The sequence below is a fragment of the Solanum lycopersicum genome, chromosome 12, assembly GCF_036512215.1.
Source record: "Solanum lycopersicum chromosome 12, SLM_r2.1".
In the NCBI taxonomy this organism is placed as follows: Eukaryota; Viridiplantae; Streptophyta; class Magnoliopsida; order Solanales; family Solanaceae; genus Solanum; species Solanum lycopersicum.
In genome coordinates, this window is record NC_090811.1 from 60,315,293 (window position 1) to 60,341,908 (window position 26,616).

The 26,616-nt window shown below is 32.7% G+C and overlaps 3 protein-coding genes across 3 annotated transcripts; 1 reads left to right on the top strand and 2 right to left on the bottom strand.

The window, feature by feature from the left end:
• Nucleotides 1–162: 162 nt before the first annotated feature.
• On the bottom strand, nucleotides 163–6,146 carry LOC101262697 ((6-4)DNA photolyase). Its single transcript, XM_004252275.5, has 14 exons — nucleotides 5,674–6,146; nucleotides 4,414–4,485; nucleotides 4,161–4,241; nucleotides 3,813–3,992; nucleotides 3,675–3,746; nucleotides 3,454–3,540; nucleotides 3,273–3,371; nucleotides 3,114–3,197; nucleotides 2,273–2,359; nucleotides 2,088–2,159; nucleotides 1,892–2,005; nucleotides 1,563–1,650; nucleotides 1,385–1,480; nucleotides 163–910 (listed from the first exon to the last, which is right to left on the bottom strand). Exons 1-14 carry the CDS (start codon nucleotides 5,974–5,976, stop codon nucleotides 726–728), a joined length of 1,620 nt encoding a protein of 539 aa, XP_004252323.1. The 5' UTR covers nucleotides 5,977–6,146; the 3' UTR covers nucleotides 163–725.
• A 3,673-nt stretch (nucleotides 6,147–9,819) lies between these two features.
• On the top strand, nucleotides 9,820–16,734 carry LOC101263000 (cytochrome c1-2, heme protein, mitochondrial). The gene is made up of 9 exons (XM_004252276.5): nucleotides 9,820–10,091; nucleotides 10,218–10,250; nucleotides 10,368–10,465; nucleotides 14,972–15,159; nucleotides 15,312–15,591; nucleotides 15,659–15,730; nucleotides 15,959–16,075; nucleotides 16,156–16,221; nucleotides 16,381–16,734. The coding sequence occupies exons 1-9, from the start codon at nucleotides 10,088–10,090 to the stop codon at nucleotides 16,495–16,497; spliced, it is 975 nt and encodes a 324-aa protein (XP_004252324.1). The 5' UTR covers nucleotides 9,820–10,087; the 3' UTR covers nucleotides 16,498–16,734.
• A 499-nt stretch (nucleotides 16,735–17,233) lies between these two features.
• LOC101250580 (BIIDXI-like protein At5g11420) lies at nucleotides 17,234–20,428 on the bottom strand. Its single transcript, XM_004252440.5, has 3 exons — nucleotides 20,293–20,428; nucleotides 18,747–19,265; nucleotides 17,234–17,929 (listed from the first exon to the last, which is right to left on the bottom strand). Exons 1-3 carry the CDS (start codon nucleotides 20,378–20,380, stop codon nucleotides 17,394–17,396), a joined length of 1,143 nt encoding a protein of 380 aa, XP_004252488.1. The 5' UTR covers nucleotides 20,381–20,428; the 3' UTR covers nucleotides 17,234–17,393.
• Between the last annotated feature and the right edge of the window lie 6,188 nt (nucleotides 20,429–26,616).

Below are 26,616 nucleotides of genomic sequence, written 5' to 3' on the forward strand. Positions count from 1 at the left end.
GAAAATCTTAGCGACGAACATCTACTTCAAGCTTACAAATATAATGATCAAGAATCAAAGGTTCAATTATAAACCTATCTTTGCAATATCCTTAATTTCATCAATGTTAATCTTCATAAACAGAAAACATCTAATTTTTTCGAATATGAATAACTGATGATGAATGTTTAATACTAGAATCGTCATAAATAATAAATTCATATGAAACACATCGTATTTCACAATATCTTCCAACAAAAAAGAAGGAAGACAATGAAAAGGACTCATTTCCTAAAAGCTATCAAAACATAATCAAGGGAAGAAGGGATCTAAAACGTATCATGTATTGTGAGTAGGACATCGTCAAAGAACAACAGGGATACATCACATTCTCCTTTATAGGTTGTCACTGTTAAAGAAGAGCTAAATATCTTAATGATCTTATTCACTTAAATATCAAAACATACCAGATTTGTGCTTCTCTATTTTGACACACACACACACTCATTCTCCTTCTCTCAGTATGTTAACTCTAATCTCCCGAATCCTGGCACACACATGATATACTATAATAGGACACCTACATTTTAACACTATTGAGTTAAGGGACCTAAGGGCCAAGGCATCACCAGTGGCATCATTTTAAAGGAGATGTCGTTGGAGGAGAATGTTCTTTCGTAGCTCCTACAAATACTGGTTGCCTAGCTGCCGATCTTGTATACACCTATGGTTTCAATGGCGTAGTCCTAATCAATTAACTTCTGTTTTTTCTTCCTGGAAACAGAATCCAGAGTTGTAGATTCATTGTCTGCTTTTCTCCTTAACTCGTTCAAGTCTTCCTCACTGACCAAGCCATTCAGCTTCTTGTTCAATGCATATGCTTCACCAAGTCTCATCTTACATTCTTTGCTTGCAGAATCATGGGAAACAACTGATACAAAGAAACACTGAATCAATATATGAACATTTACAGATGCTATCATTCGTTCATACAGAGAGGATAAAGCTAGAGATCCATCTATTAAGAAATGTAAATATAGCATATGAATATCACATGGCATGGCGGCAGGAACCAAAGATAAGTAACAGATTGAGCAAAATCTATCACACAAACATCTGGATTGAACTTCATCCAAGATCTCGACACCAATAGTTTCCAGCGTATCAACTAATAATGAATCAATTACTACACTATTCTTTTAGGCATTTCTGAATTCCCAAAATGAAAGAGATAAGGAGTCCAGTCTATGCTGAACTAAAATGCATGTTACTGAAGAATACAAAAACTGAGTACCATAAGAAAGAGCATATGCATGCAAATAATATGTAAATATATAAGGCATAGAACATAACAAGTGTGAGTGTTAAATAGAAAGCCTTACTGCAAGTAACAAAAACGACTGACCTGGTTTGGGATAATCTACGCCAATGATGCATTTTGCTTTACGTTGGACACTTATAGGAGCAGTCCAAGGTTCATATATATACTCCTTAGGCATATCTGTCATTGAATTTAGATTGAATAATAAAAGAGAATGCAGGAAAACCATTGCATCAATAAGAGAATTAGTTCATTAGCATACCTTTTAAAACAGGAAGAAAATGCCTGATATAGTTCCCGGCAGGATCATACTTTTTTCCAAATGAGATTGGTGAATAAATCCGATTATACTGTAAATGGAGAACACCAACAATCAGAATTTTGTAGGTGATCCAGGACAACTGATTGAGACATGGAAAAATGTAAACTAAGAGCACTTCTAGGGAGAAGTATTTAGTATCACCTAATTATTTTTGAAGTTTTATATCGGAGCAAATAAAAGACCAACGTTTCATTCAACAGCTTAATTTCCTACAATGTGATCTTTGGATAGAGCTCCCCATAAACAACATAATTATGATTAACATTTACCTGGTAGAAAAATGAAGAGCATGATAGCCACAACCAGTTTCCGTTGTTGATTGCCCAATCAGAGTCAATAAGCAGTCTTTCAAAAACATGACGTCCTCTCTCCCAATGCACAAACTATCCACACAACAATAACCATTAAAAAATGCGAAATTATTCAAAAATTAAAAAAAATTATCCAAGTCTTAAAGTGACTAACCAGATCCCCACGAGTTAGAAAGCATGCTACACTGTGTCGAGCAAGATGATGGATCCAACCCCACTTTCGAAGCTGAAACATTGAGAAAATAAATCAGATACCCTAACGAATCTCAAATCAAACAAAAGTACACCAATAAGTATCTCTCAAGTATACACAGTGATAGTAAGCTCCGGCAATTTAACCTGGACCATTATGGCATCAATCCAAGGAAACCCTGTCTTGGAATCTCTCCAAGCAGCTAGCAATTTATCATCATTCTTCCAAGGTATCTGTTGGAAGGTAGACAGATAATAATTGAACAAGGAAAAACTCAGGTCCGAATGAGATAAGTCATATATAGTAAAATGTCAATTGTTACAACATGAGAAGTTGTTTAATAAATATAGACAATAACTAAAAGATTAGGCGACCAGAAAATTATGTGGACTTATATAAAAGACAAATTATAAGGCTTTCATCGACAGAATCATCTAAGTTACACTTCGGTAAAAGATGTAACACATGTGCTATCGAGGACAATAAGTGCAGTCATCGAGTAGTTTCCATAGCACAATATGACATTATGTAAAATGATGACTTACTGATAGTATACTAAATAATTTTTTTGGTAAAGGAGGGTCAAGGACATCAAAGGAACCAAACTAAGAGCGGAAGGAAAAATTGGAGAAGGTAACATCCTACAGATAGTACTGGGAAGTTTAGATTGAGAAACAAGTGCTTGTGTGAGTGTCCTCAGTTCACTCATAATTTCCAGAACTAAATCATCAAATCAGATAAACAAGACGATAGAATTTCCTATCAAGTCCTCTGCATGATCTTGAGTTGTTGATACATCCAAAAGTTCTAGTCCACCGCCATTTGAACAAGTGTTATGACACTTCATACAAGAGATGATACCCAACAAGAACTCATAAAGACAATGATAAGAAGTAACCTAGCATCAAATAGAGGAAAAAGCAAAAGCACAAAGAAATGGAACTGAGGAACATGATCCAGATCAATGAAGAAGATTGCTCTCATCACCTGTTTGCATATTCTGTTACCCTTCATCTGATCAAAATTAGGAGTTCCAAAGGCAGCTGTGTAGAAAAAGTCGCGCCATAACAACTGCAGTAGTTGAAATTGCAAGTCACTTGGGTGCTGACTGTTGAGCTCTGAACATTAAACAACAAGTAAACTGACCTGTCCAAGAAGAGAAACAGGTGGAGAAGTATGCTTTTTAGAGCATTTCAGAATGTCCTGAATGCACTGGTAGAAGTACCTGGAAGAGAGACAACCAAACTTCCAAAAGAATTGGAGGGGCAAGAGATCAGAATATTTCAGAGCAATAACTACTAACTCATCCGTCCTATAAACCGCTCACCTTTAAGTAGGGTGATAAAACAGTTGTTGCTGGTTTTAGAAATGCAGATGGATTACCCTTGGGTTTCTCAAAATTTGCAACCCATTCCTGTACGAAAACGAGCAGTTCATTTTATTAGAGAATTGGTAAAAAAAGCCAAAGACAATGTACCAGAAAAAGAAAATATTAATGTTATTCTATAAGATGGGGCTAAAGCTTGTACAGCAAACATTAAAAGACACCTTGTTAGCAATTGATTCTCTCAACCTCTTCAGTGCTTCTGATTCTCCACCTTTAAAAGGAGTCTTTTCGTCCTGCATCCGAAATTTATGGTAAGACGTCACCTGAAGGACTTCATTGGAAATCTAGTAATATCATACCTCTGGTAAATCTTCATAACCAAGTTCTCTGACAGTTGGAACTTCTGAGACTGCAAAACTTCCAGTATTTCCAATACGAGGAAGTGAAGATATGGTTGTTGAAAGAGGGGTTGCTGCCCAAGATGGTTGCCCAGCCAGTTTGAGGAAAGACTGATAACTCAGAGGTGGGGATCCACCATTCTTTGCAGACATTCATAAACAAATTATTCAATATAGAATATTTCTTCAAATATAAAACAGAAGACTACCCTATTCTCCTTAAACATTTTTTTTCTCATTGGAGAAGAAACAAACTGATCCTCTGAGATTTTCGAACCTAGTTTTTAACTCACAGGTTAATGCACTTACCTTATGTATTATATCGGCAGGATTGTAGAGGGTATGGCTCACAGGAGAGAAAATCTCTACACCAGTTCCAGAAACATAGCCCTGTGGAGCAAATATAATTTTTCTTTAGACAAGCACCGAATCATTCGGAATGTGAAAAAAAAGACTTCTTAGTATAGAAATTATCTAATCAACCAAAAAACACCATACAGGATCTGCCTTAAGCTCCCATTAAGTACTCAAATCTTTTCCTCAGATGGAAATGAAATTTTACCTTAACTTTTTCATCTAAAGCTTGATAGTAGGGCTCTGTGTCGTACTCAAAGCAAAGTTTGCCTATGCTCCACTGAAAGTTATGTCAAGTTATGCAAATCAATGGCAAATAAATGAATTGGTTCTCAAAATAAAAGAACAATGTCAGTACAAAGTTACATTGGACAGACGCATGTTGAAACTTGAAAGAGGAAAAGAAAACCATAAAAGAAACGGTCGTCTTTCACAGCATATAGGCGGATCAATCAATAGCTTGACTCTAGTTTCTAAGTTTCATGATTTTCCAAGACTCAAAGCACAAGCATGACTGAACTTTCTTAAGTAATATTGATCAATTGATAACTAAATAACTGTGTATAAGTAGATCTATTAGCTCAGCCATAGCCAGATATGGACCAGAGAGCTTAAAAGGGCTAACTGCATCTCTAGAACACCAAAAACTTTACAAATTGTTACATGATCTAAACTGTCATACCCAACATAATATGTAAAATTCAATTGACAAACATATTCAAATTTGAACCTTAAACGATTGCTCCAACATTAGCAAACAGCATGGAAACCACATACAACATTTTCAGCAAGCAAAATCAATCATAAACCCTGAATCACATGGCAATAACACATTTTGATAGCTCATAAACTTAAGAAATCATTTTTCTTGTACGTAAGTTAATCAACTTATATTCCATTTGTTGATAACTAAATTGAACTGTAACTGTCACAGAGGTGCTTCATCTGCACAATCATGTCTATATGACCATATCCAACACCGACAACAACTTGCTGGAAACTAAGCTACACTAATTATTTCATGATAGGTTTCTTAATAAGTGTGGACGTTTGGCCATGTTTCATAGTGAAGTTTGAAGAAAAAAAAGTACTTTTTGTTTTCAAAGTGAAAAAATGTGATTTTGCAAATCCGGACTTTATGTGAGTAACTTGGAGTGAAAACACCTTTTTATTGTTTTTCAAATTCTGAAATTCAACTTCAAGTTGAATTCCAAAATTTTATGGCCAAACATGCTGGTCTCAACTACGGAAAAAAGTCAATCTTTTTGATGGCCAAAAACCTTTAATATCCAATACACGAGTTCATTTTTTTCATGGAGAAACCCGATACTCAACTATATACATTTATCTAAAACACAAAAGATAATACTACATGCATTCTAAATACTGAATCCAACTCTTCTTAGTTATTACTTGAATACTAAAATAGTTAAATACCCGTAGAATTTAAAGTAATAACAGTGATTACCTCCTTCAAGCAGCGAATCAAGAGCTCACCAGGGTCACCCTTGAGCACCAACAAACGTGAACCAACCTTCTTAAGACTCAAATCGAGATCAGCAAGGCTTTCAAGCAAAAACTGTATCCGGTTCAACCCGGCTTTAGATGAACCCAGAGAAAATGCAGTCGGATCAGGGTCCATATAGTGTGGATCAATCACGAAAACAGGGTACAAAAACTTCGATCCTTTAGCTGCATATTCCAAAGCTGGATTATCATGGAGTCTCAAACCCTTCCTGAACCACATCAAAGAGTTCGCTCCAGAAGCCATAGATGATTTTACAGAGAAATGAAGAAAAAGAGAATTTATTTAAACGGTTATGGGGTTTCCCGCCATAAATGGGCTCTAACTTCTGGTACTTTGTATAATGAGGGGCGTTCACTAACGTGAGCCGGGTGGTTAGAATTAGCGAAAGGGAGAACAGTTTGTTCATTTTTCATGAGGAAGTTAAGGGCAGAACGCAGCAAGCGTAAGTTAACGTAGAGCAGGAAAGGATTGGTTGTGAAGACACCACGTAGTTCTATGGGTAGTTCAAACATTTGAGCTTTTTGATGAGGTGGATTAATTTGGATCCACAATTATATTTTTTGTATGTATAAATATAATAAGAGTAATATTACTTATTAAAAATTATTTAAAGTTCTTTCAAACTCTTATACGAGTTTTATATGGGAAAATTGTATGTAATGACAAATTAAAAAATTAAATCAAATATTATAATTATATTTTGATTTAATTGTATTGTATAGAAAATTGTTTGTTAATCACATCTATCCCTCAAATTTTCGCTCGCCACTCTTCCTTTCTCGCTCTCTCACATTTATATAAACACAAATGTATAAAATGTGTTTTTATTTGTGTAAAGCGAGAAAAAAATTGTATATATACATATATTTTCATTCCTCTCTCGCAAATCTGGCTCGTCACCCTTGTCTCTATCGCTTATACAAACAGAAACGAAATATATAAATTGCATATACACATGTAAATATATATATATTCGTCCTATACACTTATAATTATATAATATAAATATTCCTCTGCCCAATTTTCTTTTGTCTTTCTCTCTTTCCCGTTTTATATATACACAAATTATACAATTTATTTGTATACAACTGTTTTCTTTTGTATATGGATAGCGAATTAAACAATTGGTTTCTTTGTATCAGTATAGCAAATTAAAATATATTTATATTTGTTATGGAGCGCAATTATACAAATTTTTCTATAACATACAAATATGAATTTTGTATTTGTTATAAGTAAAAGTTGTTCTTTTTTTAATCAAATGAGTGAATATGATTCATAAAAAGAAACATTCAAATACTCTAAAGTTATCGCATTAATAAAATATTTTTTTTATGTTCTTTTTATACCTAAAAGTTTGTAATTTCGTATTATTACGAATACACATAATTTATAAAGATTCAATAGGCAAGTAATTAAATAGTCACTGACTAGTTATTTTTTAATATAATCCTTCAATATAATACAGGCGATCTCCTCATTCCACCATGAGTTTTTATTTTACAAAATATAAAATATGTCTGTTTATAAATAAAAGAAGATTGAAATCATGATATATTATTTTTTGGATAATTTATAATTTGAAATTAAGACTTTGTGCTGATTTCATATATAAACACTTAACTTTAAATTAATACTGGAAATTATATTAAATCATTGTTACAAGTTTGCGCTTGGTCCATTCTCTTTCATTTTCATGTGTGTATTCTTGAATTGAAATTCTATTTTTTTGGATAATTTATAATTTGAAATTAAGATTTTGTGCAGATTTCATATATAAATACTTAACTTTAAATTAATACTGGAAATTGTATTCAATCATTGTTACAAAGTTTACGCTTGGTCCATTCTCTTTCATTTTCATGTCTGTATCCTTGAATCTCATACTTGATTTCAATGCATATTCTTAGGCTTCTACTCGGACTTCAATGTCCAAATCACTAAGTTTTGCTCAAAACTCATTAAAATATTTGTATGAACACATCTTACAAAAAGAAACAGAGTCCGGAGCTTAAATGGCAAAAAAAAATATTGAAAAAAAATTCAAAAAATATATCAAAACAATTTCTAAACAAAATGATAAAATCGCTACTGACGTAGCGATTTATATTAACGAAAAAAAATCGCTGCTCTAGGAACAATATTGTACAATTTTTATTATTTTTTCTGGAATCGCTGCCTTGGCAGTGAGTTTTGTTATTGTTTTTTTTAAAACTTTTTTTTAATTGGAAAAGTTTTTTTTATAACAAACCACTGTCAAGGCAGCGATTTTGCTTAACGCCGTTAAAACAAATCGCTACATCGATTTTACCATTTTGGTTAGAATTTTTTTTGATATATCCTTTTGAAATTTTTATCAATTTTTTTGCCCTTTAGGCTCTAGACTCCAAAAAACATATATTATTGTGTGTAAATTCATAATTTTAGCTCACATTAAATTAAAAAAAAGTAAATAATATGTGAAGAATCACTAAAACTCGTCTTTATAGTTGATCATTAATGATAACCGAATCAAAGAATAAAGAATTACACGAATTATGCCGATACTAATCGTACAAAAGTAAGTACAAATATAGCCACAAAAGTCTATCCCACAAAAAACGAGAGAACGTTCAACTACCAACCAAATTAACCTTTTACCTTAATTCACGACCTCTAAACTCTCATATCTAAGGTCATGTCGTAAGTTTAAGATGCTCCATGCCATGTATAATCAACACTCCCCAACCCCCTCTCCTAATACTTTTTGACATCCCTCTACCTCTCATAATGCTGTTATTGTCACCGCTCACACCTACTAACTAAGCATCTACACATTTTTCTTCATATGTTCAAACTATTTCAGTCTCACTTTTCTCATTTGTCCATTATAGAAGTCACTCCTATCTTGTTTTGATTATCATCATTCCTAATCTTATTGCTCATAGTATACACGCACATTTATTTCAACATACTCATAGCCACAATTTTCATATTTTAAAGACGAGAAATCTTGACCGATCAATGCTCTATCTTATACAACATAGTTAGTCTAGTCACCATCATATAAAACTTACCTTTTAACTTTTGATGGTACTTACTATCGCACAACAATCCAGAGCGGTGAAAACAGATAGGACACGAGTTGATTCTTGATGCAACCACCTTATGACTAGAAGTGTTGTGAGTATCTTTCCTCTGTCCCTATCCTAGTTTTGACTTCATCATGTATGTCATTAATTAAGTCGAATGTATACATCTAACTTCCTAGCGTCTCCATAAAATCTCCCTCAAAACTTTGTTGTAAACCTTTTCTAGATCAATAAACATCATATGCAAATTTCTCTCCATCTCCTTATATTGCTCCACTAGTCACCGCACAAAGTATATAGCTTTTGATGTGATAGATCGATCCCGACAAGAATTCAAAACGATTCCAAAAAATTAACACACCCATCCTTACACACACCTCCTCCACTCCCAACCCCACACTTTCATAATATAAATTAGCAATTTCCTATCCTTACAATTGTTTGCAATTTTGAATATCACAATTGTTCTTATACAACAAAATTATCATACTCTACCTTTACTCTTCACACATCTTCGTTATCTTAAAGATAGACATTATTATTATTATTCAAACAATCAACCAACCACTCCAAATTAAATCTGCCCTGCATATGTTTTTTGAAAACTCTACTGAGATCTCATCTAATATCGCACGAAAAAATTATCTTAGAGATAAAATATTAGTCTGTTGTCTTGCGTTATAATAACTTGGTTATAATTTAACATTTTTTAATAAGGTTATTTTTAGATTGTAAAAAGAATCTGTAATATATTTGAACTTTGACTGTAATAGTTTTAACAATATCGAACTTTGGAAAGAAGCTTTACTCTGTATTATTTAATAATGTCTTTTAAAGATATATATGTTTCCACGTGAATATCATAAATAATGAGTCATTATAAATAATAACATGTTCAGATTGACACATATATATCTTCAAAATATATTATTAAATAATATAATGATAAAAGATATTATATAAAATTTAGTGTGGTAACAATTATTTCAACTAAAGTTAACATGTTCTTGGTAGTATGTTTCCTTTTAAGATTATGATATAACACATAAATGGGTGCCAAAAAAAGTATATCCAACTAAAATAAACCCGAATTTGACTGGAGCTAGGCCGCCCAGGACGATGACTGGACAAATTCCTGATTTTTTTATTCTCAAGATGCTCTGAGCCACACGCGCTTCTCCCTCTCCCACCACAATTTCTTCTCCTAAAACACGCAGTGCAGCCATTGCAGCGCTACACCATTTTCCTCTGCATAGTGTCCTCTCTCACAGTCTCGTCAGATAATGAGTACGTCCTTTTTATCATATCTGGATTTCGATTTTATTCATAGAGATCTCAACTAGTTTGGGATTAAATTTTTGTTTGATTGATTTAGTAGAAAATTAGCTAATTCTTATGATTTTAATAAAACAGGTTTCGGAAAGAAGATCAGGATAGGGCTCGATGGTATAAACTCATCACCATTCATGGATTTCCTTACATTTTTATTAGTTTTATCAAATTTTGCTCATCATTTACACCTGAAACTGTAAAGTTTGTTGCTTTATTTGTTTATAAATTCAGGGTTTGGAAGAATTAATCGTTTCATCGCGAGAGCAGCTCACAGAGACGAAAACAAGCTTTCAAATGCAAGCACTGTGCTTAAGACTTCCACCTTTAAGGTATTTTTATATATGCCCCACAGTTAAATGCTACAACTTAGAGGAAACAAAGGATCATATAGGGGAATCAATTAGGTGGGATTACGATTTTGTTGTTGTCACACTTACATTAGAAATGCTTTATCCAAGCCGAGGGTTATCAAGGACAACCTCTCTATCCGTATGAAGTAGGCGTAAGGTCTCCGTATACTCTATCCTCCCCATTTACAAGCTTGTATACTAGTATAGGAATGTCAATTGTCAAGCTATTTGTCACTGTTGGGAATAGGGTGCAATGTATATAGAGGGTTCATATAGACAATTTAAGTAGTTTGTGGTTGAGATGTAGTTGATTGATGAGTCTAGAGCCTAAAGGGCAAACAAATTGTTAAAGAAACCAAAGGGGCAAAGGTGCAGCCCCCCGACCTTGGCTTCTGTCCCTTAACAGATGTGAAATAAACATCAAAAGGAAGGCACATGGCCCCACACGCCTTATAAGGCATTGAGGCCCTTGGGCTTTACACCTTATTGGTGGGCCCCTTTCCCTTCTTTACCTAAGGCTTCCTCTTTCCCAAACCCTCCTCCCACCCATAATTTGTTCCAATGTCTCCGTGTAGGGTAAGAACTATATCATGTTAATAGATTAACATAAACGCCATGTCAAGTCTTGTAGCATTAGCAAGAGACGTAAGTCCACCAATTGCACTAAGACGTGGTACAAAAGGATCAAGAGGTTCCTTATTCTCTTCTTGAGGTTGAAACGGATCTTTACTTCAAGTGATCGAACAACAGACAACAATTGGAGTACTTAAAGGATGTGTCTTGTCCATGTAAAATCGTTTCAAAATTTTCTTAGTATAGACAAATTGATGGATAAAGACCCCGTGTGCTAAATGTTCAATATGCTGACCAATACTAAGTTTTTTATTTCCAAAATATATGAAATTCTTTCTTTAGATACTCAATTGCTTTTTGGACCTCTTTTGTAGTTCCAATGAGATTTATGTCATCAATATAAATAAAAAGTACTCCTAACAAATTCTAATGTTCTTTTCTTGATAAAAATATAAGGACAAATGACACCATTTATATAACCTTCTTTTATCAATTATGGACTGAGGCGATTATAACTGTATAATGAATTTTGTAATCTGATTGAGTATTTCTTGAGACTTTGAACTATATGCTTTAGGAATTTTTAATCCTTTTAGGATTTTAATATAAATTTCATTATGAAGCTGTAACCACATCCATTAGGTTTATTTCAAGCTTTTCATGTAGAACTAAATTGATGAGATATCCAAAAGTTATTGTAATAATCGGTGAATGTGACACTGAGTCTTTGAAAGAATCCTTGCGTAACAAGGCATGCCTTGTATCTTACAATTTTATATTTCTCATTTCTTTTTCGCTTGAGGACCCATTTATAGCCAACTGATTTTACACTATTAGGCGTTTGGAAACATGTTCCCAAAATCTCACATTTAGCAAGTGAGTTCAACTCTAATTGAATTGCCTCTTGCCATTTTGGCCAATCACAACTATGTCAGCATTCTTCGACAAATAGAGGTTCAAGATCCTCAATGTCTTGCATATTATTTAGTGCAACATTGTATGCAAAAACATTATCCACCATAATTTTCAATCAATTTAATTCTATCCAATCACCAGTAAAATATATTGATAATTCTTTATTCACTTCAGTCTCAAGTTCATTGATTTCTTTAGAAATATCAAGATTAATCAAATCTTGAATCTCTTTATGAGATTTTTTATGGTGTCATATGATCATTTTTCGTACTTCTTTTTCTAGGATTTTTATCCTTTGAACCCAATGGTGTACCACATTTCAAATGTGTTGAAGATTCAGAAGCTCTCACACTAGTAGATAGATGAAACTTTCGGAACATCAATTTCGATAGGCAATTCTCTGCTCGAATATGTGACTTAGTTATCCTTTTCAAATCAGTAAACACGTCCGGCATTTGATTTGCTATTTTCTGTATTGGATGATCTTTTGGACCTTACGTTCACATATAGGGGAACTGCTATATCATGGTGATCACGGAGCAGGCTATTGTTGCCACTTCTCTAAATCTTGCTGAAATAATAGCTATTCATAAAACAAGCAGCGAATGTGTATGGTTGAGATTAGTAATACATTTCATCAAAGAAAAATGTAGTCTGGAGTATGATATTAAGGTGTCCACAATCTTACTAGAAGACAATGTTGTAGACATAACCCAAGTAAAATGAGGGTTCATTGAAGGAGATAGAACAAAATATATTTCACCAAAATTATTCTTCAGACATGATCTCCAGAAGAACAGTGATGTTGATGTGCAACATTTCCGTTCAAGCAATAATCCAATGGATACATTCACCAATCCTTACCAACTTCAACTTTTGAAAAGATGGTATACAAGATTGGGATGCGAAGACTTAACCAACTGTATTGTGTTCTTTATTCGGGGTAGTACAATACACAGTGTACTCTTTTTTTCTTAACCAAGGTTTTAGCCCTTTGGGTTTTCTTAGTAAGATATTTAGTGAGGTAGCAAACTATGCGTATTAAGTATAACTATATATATTTGTCCTTTCACTAGAACTTCTCTTTTACATGAACATCCAAGGGAGAGTGTTGTAAAAGATATGGATGCTCATGGGACCTACTAATGTTTACTTCTTGCTTTCACTTTGGCTATAAATAGCCTTTTCAAACGAACAAAAGATATACAAGAACAACTTTTTCTCTTACTCTCCCCCCCTTTTGTTAAGAATAGTTCTCTCCCTCTCTCCTTCTTGTTATTTTAGTTTATCACTTCTGTATTTATTTTAATACCAACAAATGATAGTGATAAACTAAATTAACAAAAAGTTGAGTGAGGTAGAGAACAATCTGTTCTTGTTTTTCTTTTGTTTGTTTGAAAAGACTATTTATAGCCAAAGTGAAAGAAACAAACTTGTTTCTTGGCCACCAATGAGGAGATTGATCGGGTAAGTGAAAATAGGCCATAAATGGGTGGGTCTCATACATGACATCCACCCTTATTTTACAACACTCCCCCTTGAATGTCTAGGTAAAAGAAAGGTTCTAGTGAAAGTTTACCATTATATGTGCAATTTCTTTTAGTAAGCTTCAGGTTTACCATGACATGAATTTCATATTAATAAACGTCTAGTTTACTGTGGCATGTGATTTCATCATGCTTATATTTGTAGTACATTAGCTCTTCTGGTGTCCTTGATAATTAATTTTGTACTATCAAATATTACTTGGATACTGCTGGTACCATAAAAGAAGCTTAACTAGAAGGGCAGTGCAAACCTGAAAGGATAGTGGAGAGTTGGATCATGGTTTTTGACTCCTAAGGGAAGTGAGTTTTCCATATACTTTCTGCAAACAATCTTCTCGCATAGTTGTTCAAAGAACCTGGTTCTTTGAGTGCTTAATATGCAGCCAAACTAACACTACGGATACTACATGATATTTCATGTATTCCTATAGTTAGCTAGAGAAAGCGATGATGGATCTCGATGCATGGTAGAAGAGCTACTTGACCATGTTTCAATATCTCAAAATGAAACTAAAGAACTTGATTTCCATTTTCTTGTGGTGGGTCTGCCATAAGAATAAACGTGAACCCAGCGCTGCATTTACCCCTGGCAGAGACTAGTAACTATTTGTCCTACAATCTGCACATCATTAGTTTCACAAGAAAATATTAAATAAGAGTGGTGAAGAGGAACTTGAGATGTTTCGAAGACAAATACAGTTCCATCCAGATGATAAAGGCTAACAACTTTTTGGTTTAATAGAACTACTGGAATCCCTACATGTTTAAGTATGTGATGCACTTTTGTATCGTTATACTTTCCACATTGTGCAGACTGCAGAGTTCCCAGCACACTCTTACTGCTGTTTTGAATACAATCCTAACCATTTCAGAAAGAGTAAAAAGCAATGCATAGTGGTAGATGGTTCAAACGTGTCAGTAGACATCGCAAATTTCACTATCAGTTTTGTGAATCGCTTGAGACTTATTGTTGTGCCCAGTTTGGTTTACATGATTTGATTCTTCAGATCCCATATTTCTTTGGTGAATATAATTGAGAGTGTCATTCATATAACTACTAATTCATATATCTATGAGGATGTAAACTATGCAAAATTAGTTTCTCATGCCATTTCATCCCACAAGGAGCAAAATTTCTTATTGGAAGAGCCATCATGCAGGTGAACCTCTAATACGAGTAAAATAATGTGTATCCTAGTGGTGCAGGGTATAAACAATTGTAATGTACCCTTTAATTGTCTTTTTTTCTATCTTTTTGGTGTTATATGAACATATGCTAATGACTCCGAGCAATTAAAGTTTTTATCACTAAGTGTGCTCCGAGCAATTAAAGTTTTTATCACTAAGTGTGTTCTGTTGAATCCTTTACATTAGCGTTGTATGGTCAATAAATTTTATGATCATGGAATAATTTACAACTGATTAAATTACTTTGTTATTTGTTTCAAAGCATGACTCAGATGGTTTTGGATCTGCTGGGTTAAAGTCTTTCAGAGCATTTGCAGTGGTTGGTGCTGGAATCTCTGGGCTACTTAGCTTTGCAGGAGTTGCTTATTCTGATGAGGCCGAACATGGCTTAGAGTGTCCGAGCTATCCTTGGCCTCACGAAGGCATTCTCAGCTCTTATGACCATGCTTCGTGAGTATATGCTGTGCTGCCACATGATAATTAAAGTTCATTGGAGGCTACAGAAAACATTTCAACCTTTTGTTTATTCAAAACTAAATTTAGCATGAGTCTTCAATGAAATGGATACCCCATTTAGTTTAACGCCTTTATTTGCCTGACAGGATACGTCGAGGTCATCAGGTTTACCAGCAAGTGTGTGCGTCCTGCCACTCAATGTCGCTAATTTCCTACCGTGATCTTGTTGGTGTTGCATACACTGAAGAAGAAACTAAGGCCATGGCAGCAGAAATTGAGGTGGTTGATGGCCCTAATGATGAGGGTGAGATGTTCACCCGCCCTGGGAAGTTGAGTGATCGTTTTCCACAGCCTTACCCAAATGAAGCAGCTGCAAGGTTTGCAAATGGTGGGGCTTATCCTCCTGATCTAAGTCTTATCACTAAGGTATTGCCTTGGTCCTCTTCTTTCAGCTATATTTATCTGCATTGCCTGATTTTCTTTCTTCTTTCAGGCCCGGCATAACGGTCAAAACTATGTTTTTGCTCTTCTAACTGGCTACCGGGACCCTCCTGCTGGTGTCTCGGTAATTTCTGCCCCTCGGACTTCTTTTGGTTTGTGACCATCTTTTGTTTGTTTAGAACAGGGGAAGCATCAAACAGAAAAATTGTGTACATCTGAAGATGTAGTTGTGAAGAGATATGCTCCATTTTTAATTGGTTGTTACCTAAGAGTAACACTGTACTAGCTTGTTGTTATCACAATTTTATATTGGAAGTTGAGAACCATAATAACTTCTCAACTCTTATTGTAGATTCGGGAAGGTCTTCACTATAACCCTTACTTCCCTGGTGGAGCTATAGCAATGCCTAAAATGCTTAATGATGGTGCTGTTGAGTATGAAGATGGTATACCTGCAACTGAGGCACAAGTAATATGTCTTGCTCTCTTTCTGCTTTATGTGTTGATCCATTATAAAGAGATAGAAGTAATTTTTCTCTAACTGTGCAGATGGGAAAAGATGTTGTGTCGTTCTTGTCATGGGCTGCTGAGCCAGAAATGGAAGAGAGAAAGCTGGTAAGTCGCAATCTTCCATTTGGTCCTTCTCTTGCAGTATGATAGTCACTATATTCAACCTCTGCATTTTGAATGTTGAACTGATATTGGATCCTCATTGACAGTTGAATGTGCCATTAAATGAATTTACTGACCTCTTGGGTATTGTAATTTCTACAGATGGGTTTCAAATGGATATTCGTCTTATCACTTGCACTTCTCCAAGCAGCTTACTACCGTCGCCTGAGATGGTCTGTCCTGAAATCTCGCAAATTGGTCCTCGATGTTGTCAACTGATTTCATTCAAATCACACTACGTGAACTAATAGTAAGCGTTTCCTTTTGTGTACTGTATGTGATGGGGGCACAAGGAATACTGATATTATTGCCCAATGATTTGAATTATCAGTGTTATAATATACAATGTAGACTCTAGACAATAGATCAGCCACTTGGAGCTATTCTTTTGAGGGGAAAATAAATAGCCGATGTACTATTTACAGTATTGTCTATAATAAATCTTTGTTATAGGAATTCCAAGTGCGAGTGGTATCACCCCCACCCCTCCTTTTTCTAAAGTCACCAGGAGATGCGACTTTTGCTGTTTTGGATGGTGGAATAACTTATCCCGGGAGATAACTTGTTCCCACCAACCAAATGACCTAAAGTTTTAGGCTATTGAAAATTACAAGTCTTTTTCACAAGGACTTTTAACTATAAAATGATGATTTCTGTTTGTCATGAATATAATTTCTCCACACTAGTTCTCTCAAAGTTTTAGATTTGATGCTCAAATTCCTTAACAAATCACCTTGTGTTATACTATCTAATTCTAATGTAGCTGGAGGTACACAATGCAGGATCCTCAATTTTTTACCAATGGTATTAGAATGTTGAGTAATATATGCTCAGATATTCTTTCACCTATCTGTTTTTCCATTTCTTATCCTTATTCCATTTCACATTAATTAGCTAATAGAGTGGATAGAGTTACCTTGCTGGAGGAGGTAGCGCAGGTATCTCGTGGAATAAATAGACTAACATAACTTCATTTGATTTCTTGAAATTTTGATAAGTACATGTAAGACGTTACACTGAAACACCAAATAATTTAAATCTCTTGCTTAGTAACAATTGCACTATAATATAGATGATGATTTCAAAGAGGCACACATATAACGTAGTAAATTGACCTATGGGATACGTGGATTGCGAACGCTGACTAACCTAACATCATCGATGACAGGACCACACAAGGAGCCAGAGTTGTCACTCTTCATATGATAATAGGAGCTCAAGAACCTAACCCTAGTGCGTTGAGACATTGCTGTAAACCTAAGCTTAGCACGTTTGAACCCACCTTTGCCTTTAGACACATATTGAAACTGTAATGCAACATTGCCAGCAAATGCCTCAACAACCATAGACCCTTCACAAGCATTGTTAGCATCACCAACTGAGAATATGAGATCATAAATCCTTCCGGTTTTAGTGATCACTTGTTGTGCTATTGCACTTTCTCGTCCCGCGACTAGCTCGATGGCTCGCTTGCCCTCGGGAACCGTGAAGTGATCGGCGTCGACGTATTTTACGGCCTTGAGAGACTCAACTATCCATCCAGGCAATGGACAATGATCATCTTCTATGTTGGGAGGAATTAGAACACCCCAACTTGTGTTAGGGAAGATGTATGGACCCTCCTCAAAGTTTCCATTTTTCAACATGTTGTCTGCACACATTTATGTAACTAGAGTTTAAATTCTGACGTAAGGAAAATATTTACACAATCTGATCATGTAAGAGGTAGTAGTAGTTATGGGCAACTTTATTTAATAGGTATTAAAAGGATTTAATAACAAGTGCATGTGCATATTATGGTACTAGCTAGGTTTCGTAGAAATAAAGAGTAGTATCTTTCTAAATTTGAAAATAATTTAATTTAAACTTTCTATATATCCATTGAATGATTACCATCGATATAAATGTTATAACAGATTTAGAACCACAAGTCTCAAAAGACCTTGAACAAGTTGGACACGATTACAAAGTGTGAACAAATTTATGTTCGTATTTTTGGGGAGTCTAAATTTCTAATTTTGATCATAAATTTAGATATAAAATTTTGAAACAAAAAACACATATTTGGGAGTATAAGTTAGCATAAGTAACATTCAAAATATTAAAAGTAGTACTCCCTCTATCCTAGTTTATATGATTGACTCACTTTAGTCTCAAAAGAAATAATACATTTCAATATTAATTACATAATAATTTAACTTTAAAATATCTATTTTATCTTAATGAAATGATTTATATCCACACAAACACGTCACTTATTTTAGACCACTAGTTTCAAAAGTCTTCCTTTCTTTTTTTAAACTCCATTTCAAGTCAAACTAACTCATATAAAATGAGACAGATGAAGTATATGAAAAAAATTATGGTTTATGAAAAAAGTTGTTTGCTTCTTTAAATTTGAATGATATCACATAAATTAAAAGACGCACAAATAAAATCGACGATACGGTGAATGTGAGGAGTTATACCTTTTGGTCTATGTGTTGTTTTCAAAGCCTTGAGAGCAACAAAATCAATAAGTGGTCCACAAGCAGGGTCCTTCTCATGAGCAATAGGATTATGTAACACAATATCAATCTCATTAGCCTCAGCCAAAAAACCCCATGAATAAGTATCCCATCCATCACTACTATACATTGTTTGTAATGGCAACATACCCCAATCTTTTGGTTCACTATTAGGTGAAACTGACACATTAAGTCTCTCTTCTTGAGCACAAGTCCTAGCAAACACAAAAGATAGGGAGTAAAATGTTCCTTTTGTGACACTTGTGACTTTGGTTTTGAGTGATGCACCTTCACCTAGCCTAACAGCATAATCCCCTTGTGGTACTGGAAGTAACATGTCACCTTGCATTTGTCCTGATTTTATGTACTCTACATAACCTGAGAGTTCCCAATGAGGTATAGCATGAGGATCTATTACTCTTGTATTCTTCATTTGTGATGATTTTGGACCTTGCTCAAAGTTACCATTTGGTAATAATCCTGGTATGAGTTAGAAAACCGCAGAGTGAGGGTAGTGACAGAATCAAAATTTTCATTGAAAAATTCACAATATAACAAAATGAACATACGAAGAAGTCGAATACAGCTGAACCCTACATCCTTACTAGTTCCGCCCCAGAAGTGAGGATCCATCATCACTCTTGTGTGTATGCATTTGGTAACCAAAAAAAAAGTGTTTATAATATTTTCATTATTTGTCCTTTTTTTTATATGAAAATACCTTCAAATTTATATTATTGGTACATAAATTTAAGGATATTTCAATCATTTTTATAAAAAAAATGCTTATAAATATATTTATACCGAAAACACTAACTAGTTAATCAATCTCAATATTTCTATATCACATAATTATTTATAAAATTAATTTTAATTATCGATATTTATCAACTATTTTTAATCAGCTGCCTTGTACTAAAACTAAAAACTGAAGTAATTGTGAGTTAGGAGCATTGAATGACATTTGCGAACTTGGTGCCTAAAGTTTGCTGACAACTAATAATAACTCATGCAAAATGGTACTCTAACAAGGAGCAAGTTAATTTATTGTCACAACTCCCAAATACTTTTAAATATGTCTACATTTTTTATAATAGTAAGAGCTTCACCTTAAACATTTAAAATGAAAAATCTAAATTTAAAATTTTCCCACAACCTTTTAAAAATAAATTAAAGAGGAAAAAGACCTAGCTAGCCTTGTGAAAATGAATAGAAAAAATAGTAAGTAATATTTTCATACGGAAAATATAGAATTTTTTTTACTATTTTAATGAGTTTTCGTTTTCATTTCCTATCATATATTTTCTCAGTAACCTGATTCGGTGGAAAATAAATGAAAAAAATCACATTCCGTAACATAAATTTTTCAAGAATTCACGATTGGAAAACCTTAATAGTGTACAGTGTACAATTATATTACTCATTAGCATATAGAATTAATAAACACAACATCTACAAAGTATGCATAAATGATAATAAAAAGGATAATTAAGGATTAATTGATTACCATCAATTAGAGATGAACCAATTTGGAGAGTTGCACATAGAATCACCAAAACTATAACAACCTTCTTCATTTTCATAGCTTCTTCCATGTATATTATCCAAATTAATTATATGTATGAGAGGGATATGTGCACAATGAAAACTAGCAAACTCCCTAAGGGTTTTTATAAATATCTGTTGCTAAAAATGCCCTTAGAGATTAAGTAAATTACAGGTGATTACCACAACTTGCTCTTTCCCAGCAGCTACAAGGGAACATAGCCTGCACGTGTAATTCTCATGATGAGGAGCTACTCAACAGACACACATTAAAAATGAGATTTATTGAGTCGTCGTTTCGTAGGATATATAAAAATAATACTTTAAATAATGCTGACATTAAAAATGAGATTTATTGAGCCACGAACAAATTTTGTAGCTAAACACTAATCTTATTTAGCAATGAATTAGGACAAATTTATGTTAGTGATAAGTGAAATAACAATCGATTAGCGATAAACTTTTTAGCTAATATCAATTATCTTATGCATTATGCTTTGCATAATTTCTAAAATAAAATATTTATTTGTAAAAATACCCTCTAGAAAATGATGAAAAGAATGTAAAAAATAAATTTGAGCGACAATTATATCTTTGACCATGCTAATTCCTACACTAAAACCCCATACATTCTCAAATAATAGATTTTTATGTATTAGTTATTATGCATACCTCAATCTAAATATTGCTTGCATAAGTTGTACATAAATAAAAAAAAGTATATTAAACAAGATATAAATAATACACGAAAATAATATATATATATATATATATATATATATATATATATTATTTTCTTATACATTTTACCAAACGACATATTGTACACTAGTTATTAGTATAGGGGTGCCAAATAGTGAACTCGAAATTGGACATCAAAATGACCTTCCTTAATAATGCCTACTTAAATTTAAAAAATAACTTATATAAGTATTTATATATTTTTATGACTATATATAACTTATCAAAATTTAAAAAGTTAATCTTTCTAAAACATTTTAATAAGATTTTCATGAATAAATTTAAGCTATAAATCAATTTAACTTTTAGATTAATTAAATTACACAAATCAAAATATTTAACATATGCCTTGAATCTTTGTAAACCTACTCTATGTAAGAGAATTAATAGTATTCTCACTTTATCCTGTTGAATCGAACCTCCGGTTTGATTAAAAAAACCCTAAATTATCATTAAGTAGAACTATAAATTAGTTTGTAATAAATAAATTGAATTGTTCTATGCTGGTCGGTGTTTGTTTCTCTTAGTTAAGTATTAAGCATCTATAATGGCTTTGTTGGGTAACATGATCCGATCAATATGGAATTATTTAAGTTATATTAATTACTTGTATTAATGTTGGGTATTTTTCAATTCCTAATTACCATTATAAAAATATAAATACAGAGAGTCAATAAAAGGTCTTATGTGGTGTAGGTTATTTGACTTCTAGCCATGTGTACTAATTATAATGTCTCCTTTATGTTCTTTCTTTAGGTCAACCTGAGGGAAATATCGCGAATTATTATATTCGGGGATATACGTATTTACATCAAATCAATAAATACTTTTCTCGTTTATAATGTCTCCTTTAGGTTATTCCTTAGGTCAATCTAAGGGATGTTGTCATTTACACTCATTTTTTTTGTGCATTTGAAGCGTATTATTGTGTTTGAGAATATAAAATTTACATTAAATCAACATATATTCTCGATTTACTTTTATTTATTTACTATTTCAAAAATAAATTCACATTTTTTTTGTTAGTTTTAATATATTCTTACAATTTTTTCTTTCATATTTTACTTTGAAATTAATTGTTTATTCTGAAATCATTTATCAATTAATATTGATATTACGATAAAAATTTTCATATTGTTATGAAACTATATGAATTTAAAAGATAAAGAAAGTAGGGATAAGAGAAAAGACTTCTTATTTCTCTTGAATTATATTCAGGATTCTTAAATCTTTTACAAATCTTATTTACAATGAAGGAAAACCCTTTATTTATTGGGAAAACCTTACTTGGTCCCCAAGTAGGATTCCTAACCATATCCTACTAGGACTTCACATAATTAGACATTCACTATAATACAAATTGTTTATAACACCCCCCCTTGAATGTCGGTAGATTATGTGCCTCGTTAAAACTTTACTAGATAAAATCCAATGGGAAAAAAATCTAATGAAGGAAAAAGTGTACACATATCTAACAATACGTATTATGGATGTCTCATTAAAAACTTTACCAGGAAAACCCAGTGGGACAAAACCTTGAGAGGAAAAAAGAGTACATCGCGTATTAACTCCCCCTAATGACAACATCAATTCAGAGACTAGAATCTTCGTTTTCCAAGCTTGTGCACCATCTTTTTGAAAGTTGTAGTTGGTAGAGACTTGGTGAATAAATGAACAATAATATTACTTGAATAGACCTCTTGCATGTTGATATCATCATTCTTGGGAGCTTATGAGTGTAGAAAAACCTTGACAAAATATGTTTTCTTCTATCTGCTTTTATAAATCTTCCCTTCAAGGTCAAAGATTTCTGCAAGTTCCTTACTTCAACTTTTTTAAGCAAATAATCTATTGCCAAGAGTTTCAATTCTAGTCATCAACTTGCATAATAATACTTATATATGCTCTATGCATTTTGAATCTATTTAATCCTTATGAGGATGATAAACAAATTTTCCAAAAACTTGTATATGCTTTAGATTTTGAACCCATTCGATATTTTCATATCAATTTTGTCAAGTAACAACATTTAATATTAGATGTATGACATCTTCTAGTGCCTAGATTTCAAGTCAAATAAGTTTTACGCTTACCAAGATGCATCATTTCACTTTTCACTTGATAATTATTTCTATAAAAGCATGCTTTAATAGATGTAGAATTCATATACTCATACTCTTTTACAATATTACACGCTATTGTATTAAAGATATCTTCAACGATATACCATTTTGCATTGATTCACAATACGACAAACTTATTGAGATCTGATCACTTCATTATTTTTAGGTAGCTACCCCTCTCATGAGGTTTCATAAAGTGTTATGCCGTAAGCTCTCCAAGAGCACATTGTCTCCTTATTATGATCATTTTGATTCTTTGATCCTCCCCCTTTTTCAAGGATTATTTTAATTAGAATTGATTAGTCTATCATGCTTCATGTATGTCATAGACTTTATCCTTAAGAGACATTCAATAAGAGCATTTACAACTTCTGTGTTGCTTCTAGTCTCCCTCTTATGTTAGACAACCTAACATATAGCTCAATCTTTTGGAGAATCTATCTTTGTATATCATAGTATATTCATTAATCATATATTGCACATCAAAATTATCAGATGAAAACTATTTGGTTCCTGACCATAAACCAATTAACAGAAAAATTGATCACAATTTATTGGTTTGATTCATACAATTATGTTTGTATGTAATATCGTATTTCAGATTAACACATGAAACTTTATTTTCATAAGCAATGATTCACTATGTGAGACATTTAATGTCACATCATCTTATATATTTATCAATATTATCAAGATGAATTATCTTGATTTCATATTCTGAAAGTTGTGCTTTTAGCTCAATTATCTTGCACAAACAATTTTGTAAATGTCAAACTACATGTTGACAACAAACGCACATGTGATTATGTTATAGATGCATCTTTTTATCACATCACATGATAGGTGAATGGGCCCATATTCACCTTTTATACTTTTCAAAATTTAGGGACTTAGTCCCAACTTTAGTTTATCCAATCAACTTTATCACGAGAACAAGCAACGTAAAGAATTCTAGAAAAATCTTCTAGTTTTTCAATGTATGTCCATTACTTAGTATGCACATCTTTGGGATGACCAAATTATTCATGCCAACTAATAAAATTATTGGTACTCGTAAACTTCAAGTTTACTACGTTATGTGCCTTTTGCTTTTGTAAATTTCTGATTTACTATTATATGACTAAATTTCAATTTTATTACTCCAAGAATAATTTTCAGATTTATTTCTTCTCAGTTATTTTAACCTTTAGGTGAGTCGTGTTCCATCATTGAATAAACTAACCTGAAGAAAATTGTGTATGTAAATATATTATTTGTGCCAACATTTTTCCAAACATCAAGTTGCGAGATAATAATAGACACACATGAACCATATAGAAGAAACATTTATTAGGACCATTAAATATCTAAACAATCCACTAAGTGGATGAGTAGGTCCACAAATATCTGTATACATTCCTAGAACGCGGAGAATTCAATCTCAACTTTCGTTATGATGGTCTCACAATTAGCTTGCCTTGCTAACAATCATTACAAGAAAACTCACCATTTAAAAGAATTTTAGGTTCTTCCATGGATGTTCATTTTAACTTTCCATAATTCGTCTAACATTATAGACTAATGATGTCCCAGACAATCGTTCAAACTAAGAAAGTATTGGAATTAGTAAACTTCTTATTTACCATAGAATGTGCCTCAATTGCATTAATTCTTGTTCAATACAAGTCTGAACATAAAACATGAAATTTTTCTATAATACATGTCTTCTTAGAGACATTCTTGGTGATGCCACATCATTGACCAAGGTCGCAATCTTTATCATGCCTAGCATGGCGGCTTACACCTCATTCCCTTTAAAGAAAGAATTTATATTTTTAGCATTTATTAAAAGTTCTCATTCTTGATGAATGGAACACAAACATGTGCATATCAAATTATGATAGCTTTGGTACCTCATTCTATATTTATGTGCATTATTCAATCACTTGTCTTCTTTCAGACGTAATATGCACGACTATCACATTCACTTTAGGGAATGAATCTGCTTTAACGAGATATATTTCATGACTAATTTTATCAAAAACTCATTATTTCCCTTAGTCATCATAATATCATCAATATGGTGCATTGAGACTCAAACCCAACGTCTTATGTCATAAATCAATGAGGGACTTGAATCCAACATCTTTCATCACAAAACATCAAGATTTCTGATATCTTACCCTCTTGGTGCGATTGGACATAAATCCATCGGTCTTATTCTTTTGGTACGATAAAACATAAATTTATCGTCTTACCCACAATGAGGCTCAACCTCAAGCCTTTAAAATAATTGCAATTTCATGTCTTTTGATGATCATTAATATGATCACATATTATAATTACACACAAAATTGAGAATATTGATTTCTTATAATCATCACTAGCAGTTAATAGATATCGTTTAATAGATCACGTACCTCATATAAAGATTGAAAACATGTCTTTTTGCACTTTTCCCGTCTTCTTCATAATTCTTTAAGAATAGAACAATCATGCTAATAACGTGTTATGAAACTATATGAATTTAAAAGAAGAAGAAAGCAGGGATAAGAAAAAAGACTTCTTATTTCTCTTGAATTATATTCAGGATTCATAGATCTTTTACAAATCTTATTTACAATGAAGGAAAACCCTTTATTTATAGGGAAAACCTTACTTGGTCCCCAAGTAGGATTCCTAACCATATCCTACTAGGACTCCACATAATTAGACATTCACATAATACAAATTGTTTATAACAGATATTAATTATTTTTTAAAGAGTATACACAAATTAAAATATGACAAGTAAAGTGAATAAGAAAAGTATGTGCTACTACGTTTATTTGTTCCAACATATTGGGAAAACCACATAAATCACACTAGTTTAAGTCTTAATTAAAAAGATTCACAATAGTTTCACATAGCACTTTCTCTACCATATTTCATACTTAGAATACAGATTCAGAATCCATGAGATACATGTATTTGTCAAATTTTAAAATTGAGGTACAAAATTTATTTATTTAAATTAATTGGTATAACTGATTTCCTTAATTAGAGGAGTAACTGAGGATTTTAAAAATACATAGATAATTAATTTTATGTATATCTTGGTAATGTAATTTAGTTATTTTCAAATTATTACTCTTAAAATAATAAATTCATTTATTTGATACATCTTTTATCAATATATGATGTATCCAACAAACTAAACACTTAGAACATGTTTGAATGAGCTTAAAAGCTGGTCAAACTGACTTAAAAGTCATTTTTTGACTTATTAGAGTGTTTGACAATTATCAAAGTGACTTATTTTAAGTCAAAAATAACTTATTTAAAGCTAAAAGTTAAAAAAGTTAGGTGAGGGGTGATTTTTTTCAACTTAAAAGTCATTTTATGTTGACCAAGTATATTATATTTTTGCCCTTAATTCTTTTATTATTATTAATATTATTATT

Coding starts and splice junctions, on each gene's coding strand:
- LOC101262697 (XM_004252275.5), bottom strand. CDS start 5,976: ATGGCTTCTGGAGCGAACTCTTTGATGTGGTTCAGGAAGGGTTTGAGA. Junction 2,360..3,113: donor GTAACAGAATATGCAAACAG/GTGATGAGAGCA, acceptor ACCTTCCAACAG/ATACCTTGGAAGAATGATGA. Junction 911..1,384: donor CGTAGATTATCCCAAACCAG/GTCAGTCGTTTT, acceptor TCTTTGTATCAG/TTGTTTCCCATGATTCTGCA.
- LOC101263000 (XM_004252276.5), top strand. Junction 15,592..15,658: donor ATCTAAGTCTTATCACTAAG/GTATTGCCTTGG, acceptor TTCTTCTTTCAG/GCCCGGCATAACGGTCAAAA. Junction 16,222..16,380: donor AAATGGAAGAGAGAAAGCTG/GTAAGTCGCAAT, acceptor TAATTTCTACAG/ATGGGTTTCAAATGGATATT.
- LOC101250580 (XM_004252440.5), bottom strand. CDS start 20,380: ATGGAAGAAGCTATGAAAATGAAGAAGGTTGTTATAGTTTTGGTGATT. Junction 19,266..20,292: donor TGGTTCATCTCTAATTGATG/GTAATCAATTAA, acceptor AACTCATACCAG/GATTATTACCAAATGGTAAC. Junction 17,930..18,746: donor AACAACACATAGACCAAAAG/GTATAACTCCTC, acceptor AAATGTGTGCAG/ACAACATGTTGAAAAATGGA.